This window comes from Bradysia coprophila (assembly GCF_014529535.1).
Source record: "Bradysia coprophila strain Holo2 chromosome IV unlocalized genomic scaffold, BU_Bcop_v1 contig_84, whole genome shotgun sequence".
Taxonomy (NCBI): domain Eukaryota; kingdom Metazoa; phylum Arthropoda; class Insecta; order Diptera; family Sciaridae; genus Bradysia; species Bradysia coprophila.
Window position 1 is genome coordinate 4,486,829 of NW_023503376.1, and position 14,500 is coordinate 4,501,328.

The window sequence follows — 14,500 nt, forward strand, 5'->3', positions numbered from 1 at the left end:
TTTACGATTAATTGCGTTATACAGAGCATATCTCAGTACTTTACTCTCGTTATTCATTTTCTCAGAGAATGAACGTAACGTAATGATTTAATAGATTAACAAACATGTCTGATATGCATAGCTTATTCGTGGAATTAAATTCTTCAAAATTCCATAAAATTCATTAAAAATTCCTGAAGTAAAATTTTGAATTGGTGTCTTCTAGGAATTGAACTTTAACACATTGAAATTAATTGCGGCTTGCCAACTTTCGGCACCCTGGACTTTACTTAAATAGTCGAGGAATGCCTCCAAATAATTTTTTTTAAATCCAAAACTGAATTCTAGATTTTTAGAAATTTATTTGGAGGCATTCCACGACTATTTAAGTAAAGTCCAGGGTGCCGAAAGTTGACAAACCGCAATTATATTGAATGTGTTAACCTGTCACATTCGGCACTCAAATGTTATCGATAACGATGACAAACATAATGACAAGCTCTGGGTGATATGGTCCTTTATATAGTAAAATGCATGTTAAAAAAATTGAAGTACAAGATTTGAAATCAACAGATTGAAAATACTTTGATCGATGGAAGTAATAGACCCGATAATAATACTGGTCATATACTTGCCGTCTGTAACAGGTTAAGATTTAATACGAAAAATGGACTTTGTTTTTTAACTAACTTCGCCTGAAAATAGTCCAGCAAAGGTCGGAGAGTAAAAATGAATTTTTGAGAGGCAAAATTGTAGCTGTCGGTTTGAAAACGGAGACAATGAAAACTGAAAAGTCACTTTTACATGTTATTATTAACGTCGGCTTTGTCTGGGATCAATGAAATTCACACGTAAACTCTAAGTTCCAACTTCGTATTTCCAGATTACATAACTCTCTTCCATCACTAAGGATTAGAAGATCAAAAATAGAGTTTTCGTGTGCATTTATTGATCAGAGGCGTACCATAGATCAATAAACACCCGACAACGACTATTAATTTTTATCCCGAATTATGTAATGGTTTTTGCATTCTGATGGCGTCGAAAGCAGTGCTTTAAACACTATTATTAGTAAATACTATTAAACCGTTGAAAACGTTTTGTTCATTCTCAAAACAATATGCCGAGCACATACACACAGCTGTAAAGTTTCTTGTTTTCGTTTTCATAGTAACTTAGCAATTACATTCAAATCGTCAGCAAATGAATAAATCAAAAGATTCATTATTGACGAGTTCATAACCATGGGGATAAGAATAGTTATTCATATAGCTAGTGATCGCTAGTGATGTAACGTGGCAAGTTAAGTTATGTGTGAATTTTGTTGATCCGAAGACGAGGTCATTAATCACACGAAAATGTTTCACTAACATTTCCCTAAAACACCTCAGTTAAAAATCAGTAACTGTCGGACAATACGTCAACAAAAAATCATTCCTTCATTTTTCATCGCTTGGAGGGCGTACAAGAATTGTATTTCATTCACTCACGTTAACTTTTGTCGCTCAGTTAACTGTGAGGTTAGATTCTCCACGGCCAATTTTGTTCGTGAAGAATTAACTTGTCAATGAAACTTGACATTTCTGATGCAAATAAGTTTTCGATTTCCGTATTGATGAAAAATAATTATTTTTGAGTGATGACATTGTGTTTAAATAGTGAAAAACAATTAAATAAATTTTGTTTATATTCCATCGGCAGTTGTCAAAATTCACTTTCATCAAGTGGGGACGAAATATGAATATTTTGTCCTGCCTGTCAAATTCTGAATCACTCGGGAAAAACTTTTCATACGCTACACAAACTAAAAGTGAACAACACGTTGTGTAATCTTAGTTAGAACTGAAGACCTCGGATATGCACATCGATGCGAGTTGGCAAAAGAAGTTAGAAAATGATATTCAAAATTTAAAGAATTATCGCTGCGAACGCATAAATAATTCTAACGGAAATACTTGCTATTTCACTCCTCATTCGCCATACCATCGGTTATGTCATATCCTAATCCCGTAATCCTTAAGATTTTTTGCAACATCTAATCGTAAAATAGCTCCTTTATTTGATCTGCTTTTGCCACTTCCCTTTCATGATACGGACGTAGATGAAATGTGTTTGTCAACTGGTGACCACTTTTGTCAAAATCTGGTGTCAAAACATTCGTCAAACGTAACACCGAAAAATTACCAAAACAGTTATCTCTGGAGAAACAACAAGTCGGAAGTAACGAGCAAATGCTTAAACTTGCCGTACATGCAATTACTAAAACAATCGTGCTGTTCATGCCATCGATATAATATAAGGGTAGATTGGCACACACGTAGAACCAACATCCGGAAATATATCACACACACAACACCACAAAATTTCAATCACAACACAAAATAAAGCGAAGGCACGTTAAAGAGTACATTCAAAAAGGAAAGGGTCAATAGGATTTTCAAATATTTGTATGGCTTTATTCCGCCCCATTTCTTAGAACGTAAGTTACGTTACACATACATTCATGCTGTCTTTCTGCACAAATGTTCTTTGTGTTCGGTTATCTACCCAATATTATATCGATGGTCCATGCACGACTGAATCGTCTGAAAATAACAACTTCCACAAACCGAACATCAGGTTTAGGTATTTCACATGACTAGGGATAAAAAGATGAAAAGTAGAGTTTTCGTGTGAATTTTGTTGCTCCGAGGCGAAGCCAAGGTCAAAAAACACATGAAAACGAGATTTTTTATTTTTATTCCGAGTTGTGTAATGGATTTTGCATGCTGAGGGCGTAGAAATTGGTGCTTGAAACATAAAAAGTACGGTTGGAGACGCATGTAAATAACTATTGTCCGGCAAGGATTATTTTTCTTGCATCTGAGGCGTATTCGTATTATCTGACAATAGTTATTTGTGTATCTGTTTTGGACGATTGTTTTTAGGCAATTTCGCGAGTTGAAAAGCTATTTTGTTTGTTTTTTTCCATCTGTTTGTTAACTTGTTTTCTATTTGAAAAACATTTGCATTTTTATTAGAACATTTGGGACTCTAATGGAGTTACCTATATGATATAATATCACAAGATGTACTTAATACGAAACCTTAGCCACATAACAATCGTGAGTCTGCAGAAAATGAGACATCGAAGAGTAAGCAGCAAAAGCAACATAGTAGAACTTTTGATGAAATTCAATCTTATCACTTAGATGTATGGTTTGCACATGCCGCAGCATTTAGCAAAAAATCTATTTATAATTTCGTTCATCACACAAAATTGTATCCCATGGCTCTGATCAACAAAATAACACTGACGTCAAAATAACGAACACTTTAGAAAGATTGCACCACCAGCTCATTTAGCATGTTTTGATTAGCGTTTTTCGTGTACAGAAAGTATGTTAATTGCTTATCTTATCTAACATCATTTATCTAATTATGAATTAATTAAATAAATAATTTAAATAAATTTGTAACTAGATGTAAACCATTGTAATGTCTGCTATGATGACGCTCAAATGAGAAGAGAATTCTGAATTAAAAGTGTTCGGGAGACCACCTAACTATTACGGATCATTTGTTGTTGAGAGAGTTACGATATACGGAACAACCTTGATCTTATATCAAAATCATGAAGTGAAAACCATGTCCCATTTGTTACCGTCTTTTACTTGTGTGCTTCTGCACAATCTACCTATTATTTACGTTGCTTCCGTTTCTGTCTGCTGATGTTTTATTTCCTAACACAAATAACTTAACCTTTACTGATAACCGTCGGAAACACTCAGAGAATTTAGAAATGGTCCAAATTTTTAGATGAAAGTGAATTTTAGATGCTTTGGATATTCGAACGTCTTGTTGTCAGAGTCATATCCAGGGATTATTTTTGGGAAAACATGTTCCAATATTTTCTTGAATTTTCCAATATTTTTCTAAATTTTTCCCCAAAGTAGCACCGATCCACTGGCCTGACACCAGTGCCTATTTTTGGAAATTTTTACCAAAATTTCCAAAAAATTTCTAAAAAATTTCCAAAAATTGAGAAAGTTCAAAAGTCGAATATTTTCATAATTTTGAACGGTTTTGGTATTTTTTAACTAAAATTGTAATTTGAAGACATATTTACCCATTCATGCGACATGACTCTAATGATAGTATGTAGTAGAAGTAGATGTACAATTGAAATAGATGTCACAGAAACTGGACATGACACATTAGCGAATTATAAAAAAATGAAATTTCATTGCATGACAATAGAAGTTTTCTGATAGTTTAATTCAAAAAACTCGTAAGGCTATTCGAAACTGAGCAAAAATTTCATTTTTCTTATAATTCGCTAAAGTGACACTTCCTGTTATTTCACTATATTTAACTATTATTAATAAGGTACGGTTTCGCGAAGCCTCGGCAATGCAACGGTGTTTCATTTTCCCACCTCTTTTCATACAACTCTTTGATTTCCACCAGTAGCACGGTGGACAAGAGAAAGTGATTTTCTGTCAGTGTACCTTCGCTGGAAACAAGAGCAATTGAACGGTTTCTTCGTTCATAAATAATTAAGTTCAACTTGAACTGGATTAGCAGCTTGAAAGTTACACAAATTTGTCTGTTACGAATAAAAATGCGCTGGAATTACAAAAGTGAATTGTTTTGAATTATTTTCAAGTAGAAAACGACAACAAAACGAGTTTTTATTTCGTGGCACACATTACAAACGGTATAACTTCGATATACACAGGTGATTTGAAGATATTCATACTCATCATTCAGTTGGATATCGAATTCCGTTGAACGGTAATGGAACGGACCATCGAATTTACGAAAAAAAATAAAAATAAAATTTTGCAGATTTCATTACACGGTTTTGTAGATAATGTATAAACGTTAGTGGACATTGCACGCAATATAATTTTTGCATTTGGTGTGTTAGAGTGTTTGTTCATGATATAATAATCGACCGTCGGTCGTCGGTTAGTCTAGCTGATTAAAATTCGATTTTGCTAAATTTGGATTGCTTAAAACGGTGAGTTTGGCAGTGCGTTTGCAAATATAATTTTGCTTTCCTCTTGTTGTACTTCCATTGATAAATCCTTCCCTCATCGAAGTAATTTTCCTTTTTTCAAATCATTTTTATTTTAGTTGCGACAACACAAATTATGAACGTTCACAGTCTCTCCCCGCTCGTATTTCTGGGAACAGTCATTCTAACATTAAACTGGTCGGTTCATGCCAGCCAATGTCCGCTCAAATTCGAGGGATTTGGAGTTTTTCTCGGTTCTAATGACCATTTAGGGCGTTCCAAACCCGGCACCGAGGCGAAAGTTGTGCAGATTGTTTATGAGTCATTAGGAATCAGGTAATTGAATACATTTGGGTGGGTACTGGACACTGTTACGCTTATTCTTCCTTTTCAAAATTTATAAGATTAAGACGAACGGCTGTGTCATCTGTTACCGATCAATTCCCTCACATCTTCCGTTGAATACGAACCCTTCCATTAACATCTTTCATTGCCCTTTCAGACTATTTCGCACCTCATACGAACAGCAATTTTCGCCAGCAATCGACAAATACGAAATAAAGTGTAACGATCCGTACACCTGTTCATGGATCAACATTCACGAAGCGGTCTCATCTTATCCAGATGTAAAAGTCTTTGCGTCGATTTGGAGTCCACCGCACTACATGAAAGACGAATTCTTCCATCTGTTACCCGAGTACGAAACAGCGTTTCTTCACTACATCCGAAACGTAACGGCGATGGTGAAGGGAGACTTTAACATTGACATCGAAAAGGTTTCGCCGGTGAATGAACCGGAAAACGTTTTCGCCCCATGGGATCACACGAACATGTCGCCAATGCAACTGTGTCGGATTATTCGGAATTTCAACGATCCGTTGATTTCAGTTTGTCCGGAAAATGCATGGTTTTCTGTAACGACCGCGTACTACAACATCTTGGGCTGTGTTAAACCTTGTGGAATAAAAGCAACGCATGCCTATGCCCTGAATACGGATTTCACATCTCCCAATTTTAAGCTAGGATACTACGACCTGGTGAGTTATAATTACAGAGGAACAACTGGACCAATGTGGATGACCGAAGTGTCCAGTACTTACCTAGATTCCGACACAACTCAAATGAATGAAGCGCTCGATTTAGCGATTAACATCGTCAACTTTGTCGGAGTGACGTGCATACAAAGGTACTACTTCTGGTATGCCTACACAAAAGGTCACTCCGGAGAGTCGTTGATTTGGGGCAATGAAGAGGGTGATCTGTTTCTACCCAAAAAGTTTTTCGTTTACAAACTGTTTGTCAGCGCCAGTAACACAACATCACACGGACCAGTCGACGTGAGTGGTTGTGAGGCCAAATCGTTTCCATGCATTCAATTCGACAAAGTGGACAGAGTGTTGGTTAACAAAGAATCCAGTGAAAGAACACTAGAAGTGAATGAATGCAGTTCGTTGTGCTGTGTTACGGAAAGTGACGACTTCATTTGCTTCGATAATACCGAACGTTTGCCACCTAGGGCGGTTTGCCATTGTGCTTTAAATGTATTAAGTTAACCATTGAACCATTGTGAATAAAAAGACAAAACGGAGATACCTCGTTCTTATACTGTTACAGTGGTTGTGCGGTATCCTGTCGTCAACGAATTTTTTAAGAAGATTTAAGTCAAAGGTAAACAAACTCTTAACAATATCATTTGTTCATGTGGTTTCCAATTCAAAAATGTAACGGGAATAACCACAAACAAAAAGACTCATTGAACATACCACCTGTATTCAAGTCCCTTTAGATAAAAGAAAAACCCTTCACACAAGTCAATTCGTAAATCGTTACACTCTGATTCAAACACATATGTTCCAGTGAAGGGGTTCCTCTATTATTAACTTCTTAAAATTTTAAAATTATAAAAACGAAAGATAAATTTGTCAATCTATTAATTGGGTATAATTTATAGAGTACAAGAATTGAATAGAAATGTTTTTTAGTTATAGGGGAAACCTGTGATTATCAGGTTTATATTTGGGCTGAGACAAATTTACTTATTGTTGTAATTGAGTATTTTAGTTCCCCGAATTGAATACATAGAATCCACTAAATTTGTCTTTGTTCGCAGACAAAAAAAAGGAAATGTTTACGATTTGTCGTTAACGACATGAATTTTTTCTATTTAATTGTGTTAACTCCTCCTCAAAAATGATGGTTCTTTTTTTGGGTCAGCTGTTGACATCAGCAAAAACTAAACCTATTCATGCTTGAGGAGTATATAGACCGATAATTCTGCAACAAGAAATTATTTTATGTATTTCTCTACTGTCGATGTAGTAAACAAGATCCTCGACTTCGTCTCGAACCATTTACTCCATCTCGAACCGAGATACCGTTTTACATGGAAAACTGCAGTAGTAGTTATTTGTGCCACCGAGTGACAAATGCTTTTTAGCCCCGTACGAAGTACGAAGGGGCTTATAGGATTACGATGCCGTGTGTAATTGATGGAATTCGAAGCAGACGTAAAGGGCAAAGTGTTTGCCTATGTTCAAAGATAACGAATCCGCAATAAAAATTTTGTCCGTCCGTCCGTCCGTCCGTCTGTCCGTCTGTCCGTCCGTCCGTCTGTCACGTCGATATCTTGAGTAAATCAAATCCGATTTCAAAAAAAAAAAATTCCCTGAAAGATAGTCAAAATAGTGAGGCTAAGTTCGAAGATGGGCGATTTTGGGTCGACCCTTCCGGAGCTGGGGCCCAATAAGTGCCTAACTGTTTTTCGACGATATCTCCAGACATTTAAGCACTACACTTGTAAGTGATACGTCAAGTGAAAGATATTTACAATACCGATCGACAAAAAAAAAGTTTATGGAAATTGGATGACCGACTCGTGAGTTAGACCCCTTGGTGTGAACTAGGTACAGGGCGGCAAGCCGTTTTTGCTTGTAGGTTGGCCAAATTTGAACGTATTTAGATGGATTTTGCTTTATTAGATAGGTACCGTACCAATCAGGGAAAAAAAAGTTTATGAAATTCAATTCACCGGACCGTGAGCTAGGTCTCTTGGAGTGAGCTTATATGTGGCTACTCGGCCGTACAGTGAAGGTGGTGTTTTTTGTTAATATCTCGAGTAAACTTTGACCGAATTTCAATTTTTTTTTGTTTGAAAGGTACTAACGAATGTAAAGCAGCCGTACTACTTTCCACCTCCTAACAAAATGGCCGTCGGCCGCCATTTTGGATTTTTGTAAAATCAATATAAATCGGTGAAAATGATACTTACTTAATTTTAGGTCAATTCGAAATTTGTGTTACATTTGAAAGGAACGTCGTACGGGGCTTCGTAATTGCGCTATGCGCAATTTTTAAGACGTACACATTTCATAAGAATTTTACTTTACCGACGTTTACGGGCGCAGTAGGCTTACGGTAAGAGTAGGGCTACGGACGAACTAGGGTCACGTACGCAATAGATGTACGGGTTTGTACGGGGCTCAGTCGCAGCAAACGCTCCGACTGTTCTGACGGCTCGTTTACAACGTTTTTCTCAATACAGTCATTGAAAGTTTCCATTTCCATTTGTCACTCAGTTGAGAAAATATCTATTCACGCTTCAATGCCGACTGTTACCCTGTCGCAGACGGCAAGCATATTAACAGTTTTACTATCTGATCTATTACTTCATTTGATCATTTGATTTTCAGAGATTGATTTCAGAAATCTCTTACTTCATTTGTTTTTAACATGCTTTTTGCAATATAAGACTTCAATAGTCAGAGCTTGTCGTTTATTATTGCTGTAATTGTCGATAACAGATGACAGCCGTCTAACAGGTTAAGCTAGTGATCAATTTCTACCGACCAGATCTTGATTACATTCTCTGAAATTTCATTTTGAAATGATCAGTTTAATGGGATGCCGATATTCTATTCAGGCTCTAACACACTTGATTTTCTCACTGCTAGGATCCTTCATCAATTCATCATGCTCTTTTGAAAAGCAAAGAAAAACGGGTATAGAATTGAGATCATGTAATAGATGGATATCTCCAGCAGTGGTGTAATGTAATGACGAGAAACGTGTGACTTCGAGACCTCTCACATGTTAAAAAAGACTGGTCTTAGGTACGAAATGTATTATTAATACGTGACCTCAGTTTTGCCTCAGACCTACAAAATTCACGCTTAAGCTGACCTTTTTGTCCTTAGTTTCTTTTTCTCCAAGGTTCTGAAAGAACTAGTTAAGACACTTCTCAGTTGATCACGAAGGCACACAAATTTTGACAAATAGATGCTTTTTGTTGAACCATAGTACTGAACCAAACACTAGAACAGATTTCTTTAACGGATTTGGCCTCTCTAATATGACCTGCCACAAAATAAACAACATTTTTCGAACCGCCGCAAGTATAAATTTAATAAGAGCCCCTAAAGTGGCAAAAATTTAAATTTTTTTAAATTCGTTGGCAAATGGTGTTGAAGGCGTAGAGTTTTCGTTTTTGTGTGAATTTTGGTGATCCGATGCGAAGCCGAGGCCAACAAACACACGAAAACGGTACTTTTCATTTTTCTTTCTGAGTTAGATACAGTGAACGACATCTCAAATGTCTCACTGTCATTAGACTCGCACGATACGAAGTAAATCGTGAGAGTCTTTATGTTTTGCCCACCGTCGTGTAAGTAAGTGAAATAATCGAAAACGGCCTATATCGTAGTGGGCAATTATTATCAGTATGATATTATAAGACGATTGAGCCATGTCCGTCCGTTCGTCCGTCCGTCTGTCTGTCCGTGTGTCGTAACTTTCAAAAAAGATGAAAGGACTGTTGAATCGACACACTCAAACTATGCAAACTTTTGGTCCCGATCTAATTGAATCTGCCCATCTACAATTATCACTTGAGTCTGGTAAATTGATAGAGGGTGAGCCTTTTCGATCAGAACTCAAATATTAGTATCTGAAAGTGGCCAGCAGTATGCCTCAACGAAGATGTTCACCGGACGAAGGCTGCGTAAATTGCTGTAAATTTCTGTAATAAATTCAATTACGCAATGTGTGGAAATATTGCGAAATCAGGTGTGATAGTTAACTTTCAATAGTTGATCATCAAATGTCGAACAATCTAGTAGCTAGCGTATCGTACATTTCAATCAGTCGATTCATGACGCTCGTCCAGTTAACAACTCCGCTATAACATTCTCCCTCAAATTGATAGTCAACTATCAATAGTTGATAGTTGAGAGAGAATGTTTTAACGGTGATGTTAACTCGAGAGTCACGAATTGACTGACTAAAATGTATGATCCGCTCGTCCAGTTAACATCTCCACTAAAACATTCTCCCTCAACTCAATAGTTGATAGTTGAGAGAGAATGTTTTAGCGGAGGATGTTAACAAGACGAGCGTTACGACTTGATTGATTAAAATGTATGATCCGCTAGCCCTATAGGGCTCGACATTTGACAGTTGACTATTATGTGATTTCACAATTTTACCATAACTTTCGTAATTGAATTTATGTAATAAGGACTACTGCGATTGTGGCGATTGTAATAGCAATTACACTCAACTACGAAATGAGTGGAAATATTGCGAAAAATGTAGTTTAGGAACGTGCGAGTCTATTGCTAACGCGCCTGCCGCGTCAATCTCCTCTTGTTTTTTTCAGAGAATGTCATTGTGAATTTGCAATGCCACAATAAAATTCTCAGAAAAATTTGACAGTGAGACATTTGAGATGTCGTTCACTGTACAAACTACAAAATAAGAAATGTTTTACAGAACTAGTGCTGTAAAATATACGAAAATCTATAACACCACTCTCGATGATGTCATGGGTTTTACTACTAATATAACAATCGCTCGTTTTTTGTGTAGAATATAATATCCACCTACCTACATATGTGTAGAGTAAACAATGTGTTGAGTATACGTGCAATGGAATTATAATTAAATGTTCAATTTATCGCTGGGGTGAACGAATGTCCTTTTTAATTATAAACCGAAATACAAACCACGATGTCGGTTTCATTGTTTGTTAATAATTTAACCCCAAAGGTTCAACATGCAAAGAAAATAGAAATTTACAATCGCTGGACTCTACTTTATGATTGGCTGAATGGAAGAGGCGGATTGAAAGAATGGCCATGTCTCGAATTAGAGGCAAGGGTTGGAGGGACATGACACGATTTTTTTTTTCAAAAATGAATTTCTGGTCTTTACTTGTTCGTAAATTATGGAAAGTTTTAGGGTGGCATGAAGAGTAAAAAAAAAAACTTATCTGATAAGCAGTCTTTTATCGGCACCGATCTGCTCAGTATCATCTTGTATTTTTTACATAATGGCTCAATTCAAAAAAATGATAATTTTAAATAAAGATTTGCGAATCTCGTCTGACCTAAGCAACAGTTATAGAACCGAAACACCAAAGTCATTATTGAACGCAAACGTTTCTGCATCGGCATCATCTGTATCGGTTTTTCTAATAACCGTTCCTACATTACCTACCAGACCATCTAGTCTGGTTGCTTTACCTACTCAACTGCAGCGTTTAGAGGTTGCATTTCTAATCTAGTCGACAAATCAACTTAAAATGTATCACGGATTTTTCTCCACAGTTCCAAACACATACAACATACAATCACGTCGCTAGTGATATTGAAGATATTGAAGATGTACTGCCTCGGGCCGCAAAGCTTTTCATGGTAAATTACTATTTCAAAGTCGAATACAAGCATCGGAGCAAAGAGGAACTTTTAAAAATTGCCGACACCATTGAGATCAACTTGACCATCGATGACGTCCGATTCATTGAACAGATCACAAAAGATCGGAACAATTGGTATTGGGAAAAGTTTCGAGCTGGTAGAGTAACGTCTTCACAATTCAAATCCGTTTGTGAAGCCAACCCTTCTGCTCCGGATTTGCAACTTTTGACGGAAATTTGTTATCCAGAAAAATGTGTTCGTGTTCCAGGTGCCCCTGAAACCGATCGTGTGGCTACGTTATCATTCATTTCTCAAATGGAAAAACTTCACGCAAATTTCAATTATGAAAAAGTCGGTCTGATTCTCAATCAAAAATATCCATACTTTGCTGCCACTCCCGGTGGCCTGTGTTCGTGTGACTGTTGCGGGCAGTATGTGGTTGAAATAAAATGTCCGTTTGGCAGCACGAAAAATGTGTCGATTGAAAATTTAATGCAAATGAAAGATTCGTTTATGGAAATGAAGAACGGAGCTCATTGTCTTCGGAAAGACCATCGATACTATTATGAGTTGCAGATGCAAATGGCGCTATGTGATACCAAGTTCGCCTGGTTTTATATCTGGTCCACGCGATTTCGTATCACAAATAGAATCTGGTTTAATTCGAAATTTTGGGAAGAAAATAGTCGCCAGGCGCTTTATTTTGCAAAGAAAGTGTTAAGCGTTGAACTAATGAACAGCTATTTTACCCATACGTATTAGCGCTGGATTGTATTTAAGTTTTAATGTTGTAATTGCTGTCGTAGTTTTGTTGTGAAGATATTGAGCCACTAAATATAATGTATGCAAATTCGTTCGGATGTGTTATTCTAGTCTCAGATATTGTGAAAGTAAAAGTGTATTGATTGAGAAAATAAAACTGAAAACATGTGGCTAAAGACGACACATCACAACTCAATATTTGTGATGTATTCCATATCATTTCGTAACATTCTTCGGATCGGTGTATTACATACAGCACACAAATTTTCATCGTTTTGCTGTTGCTTCACGACCTGCGACTTGTGTTACACAAATCTAAGGATGTTGGTAATATTCACAGACCTTTACCGCGTAAGCCACTATACATCCATGATGTTGATTCGCGTTGACTTGCGCGGTAAAGGTCTGAGGATATTATCAACATCCTTAGATTTGTGTAACGCATTCTTGTTTCAGCTTTCTAATGATACCTCTCAAGCGTGAGTAGTAGTAGTTCCTGTTACGGCTAGTGGAACAGGACAGAATTGTTACTACTCACGCATATGAGCACCCTCCAAAGTTTTACTATTTCAATATAAATAACTATTCTGCAACTGCGCTGCGAAAAGTGAACTTTTTCATGCCTACTTTGAATAGCATAATGGGGGTCTTTTTTTCACTTGTTCCGAAAAGTCTTTTTGCAACTAGTGGTGAAAAGTCTTTTCGCAACTAGTGGTGAAAAGTGAAATAAATGAAAAATCTATTTAAGACAAACGCAGTCCTTTGCACACAAAATATCCGACTTCTTTGAAACATGTCCAATGTTTTTACGTTTCACAAATGCATGTAGACTCGCGAACTTGCTGATATCCACATTCCGATTTAAGAATATCGTCGCCTTCAATTTCGAATACAAGCTCCACAATGTTGAGGGCTTCATGGCTTTGCTTTTCTCGTTGAAATAACATTGCAAAACCTTCTCGCACACAGAGTCGGTTTTCTTACTCTCGCACCATTCAACAAATTTTTTTGTACGCGGTCTCGTATAATTCTTTCGATTTCGTGGGTATAATGGCTTCCGCAGCACCGTTTTCAATATCGGAACAAAATTCGTCACTGGAAACACTCATTGACTTATTTACAACTTGACTTATTTAAACGAAATGTCTTGCAGTAGTTTTATGATCATAGTCCTCTTTGATTGAATGATTGAAAAAGTGTTGCAAGTGTTTTTTGTTGCAGAAATACTTTCTTGTGGAGTTTCTGCTGTGTTTTCATTGCAAAGCAGGGCTTACTTTAGAGAATTAAAATTCTGAAAATTCCGAAAATTCTGAAAAAGTTCCGAAAAATTCTGAAAAAATTCCTAACAATTCCGAAATATTTTTTAGGAATTTTTTCAGAATTTTTCGGAACTTTTTCAGAATTTTCGGAATTTTCAGAATTTTAATTCTCTAAAGTAAGTCCTGTTGCAAAGACGCATATTAAGTGCAAATTTAGCTTATATTATCTAAAATTAGTATACGCGAATATATCTTAAGATCATTTGGAGACTCAAGCGGTTTATATGGAAATTATATGTGACAGTTGGGATCGAAAGTCGGTCTATTACACCTGTCAAAGTGACGTTTTAAACGTCAAACTAAAATTTGTATGTCAAATAGCTACGAAGTGGCTTATTTTTCCTCAATTCTATCAGTGGAATAAACTTATAGAAAAATAAACGATTTTGTGTTTATTTGGCTAAAATTTTTTGATTTGACGTTTAAAACGTCACTTCGACAGATGAAATAGACCGACTTTTGATCCCAACTGTCACATATGATAAAAGCAATTTGTCTGTAGAATTTGCATTCCAAAAGTTCACTTTTCGCGCTTGTTGCAGAAAACGTTGTATGCAACACGTTGCGAAAACTGGTTGTTTTCGTCACACGATGTGATTATCTCAAAATAAACTCAAATCTAGTGACGAAAACAACCACTTTTCGTAACTTGTTGCATAAATAACTATTTTTACATGACCTCAACGATCCAATGATACTATGGTCGGTCATGTGCCTCGTCACCTGTGGGAGAAAAACAAGTAAGA

At 36.5% G+C, this 14,500-nt stretch overlaps 1 protein-coding gene across 2 annotated transcripts; it reads left to right on the top strand.

Annotated features, from left to right (window-relative positions):
- Window positions 1–4,520: 4,520 nt before the first annotated feature.
- LOC119072591 lies at window positions 4,521–6,566 on the top strand. 2 transcript variants are annotated; one of them, XM_037177846.1, is made up of 4 exons: window positions 4,521–4,699; window positions 4,810–4,984; window positions 5,101–5,317; window positions 5,484–6,566. In XM_037177846.1, the coding sequence occupies exons 3-4, from the start codon at window positions 5,118–5,120 to the stop codon at window positions 6,532–6,534; spliced, it is 1,251 nt and encodes a 416-aa protein (XP_037033741.1). In that variant the 5' UTR covers window positions 4,521–4,699; window positions 4,810–4,984; window positions 5,101–5,117; the 3' UTR covers window positions 6,535–6,566. The 2 variants fall into 2 exon arrangements, with proteins under 2 accessions (XP_037033741.1, XP_037033740.1); XM_037177845.1 differs by lacking the exon at window positions 4,810–4,984 and having other exon boundaries at window positions 4,631–4,755.
- Window positions 6,567–14,500: the final 7,934 nt, after the last annotated feature.

What these genes read in the sequence shown, in the direction of transcription:
- LOC119072591 (XM_037177846.1), top strand. Translation starts at nt 5,118, where the DNA reads ATGAACGTTCACAGTCTCTCCCCGCTCGTATTTCTGGGAACAGTCATT. An exon ending in TATGAGTCATTAGGAATCAG is followed by an intron (nt 5,318 to 5,483) that starts GTAATTGAATAC and finishes TTGCCCTTTCAG; the next exon opens with ACTATTTCGCACCTCATACG.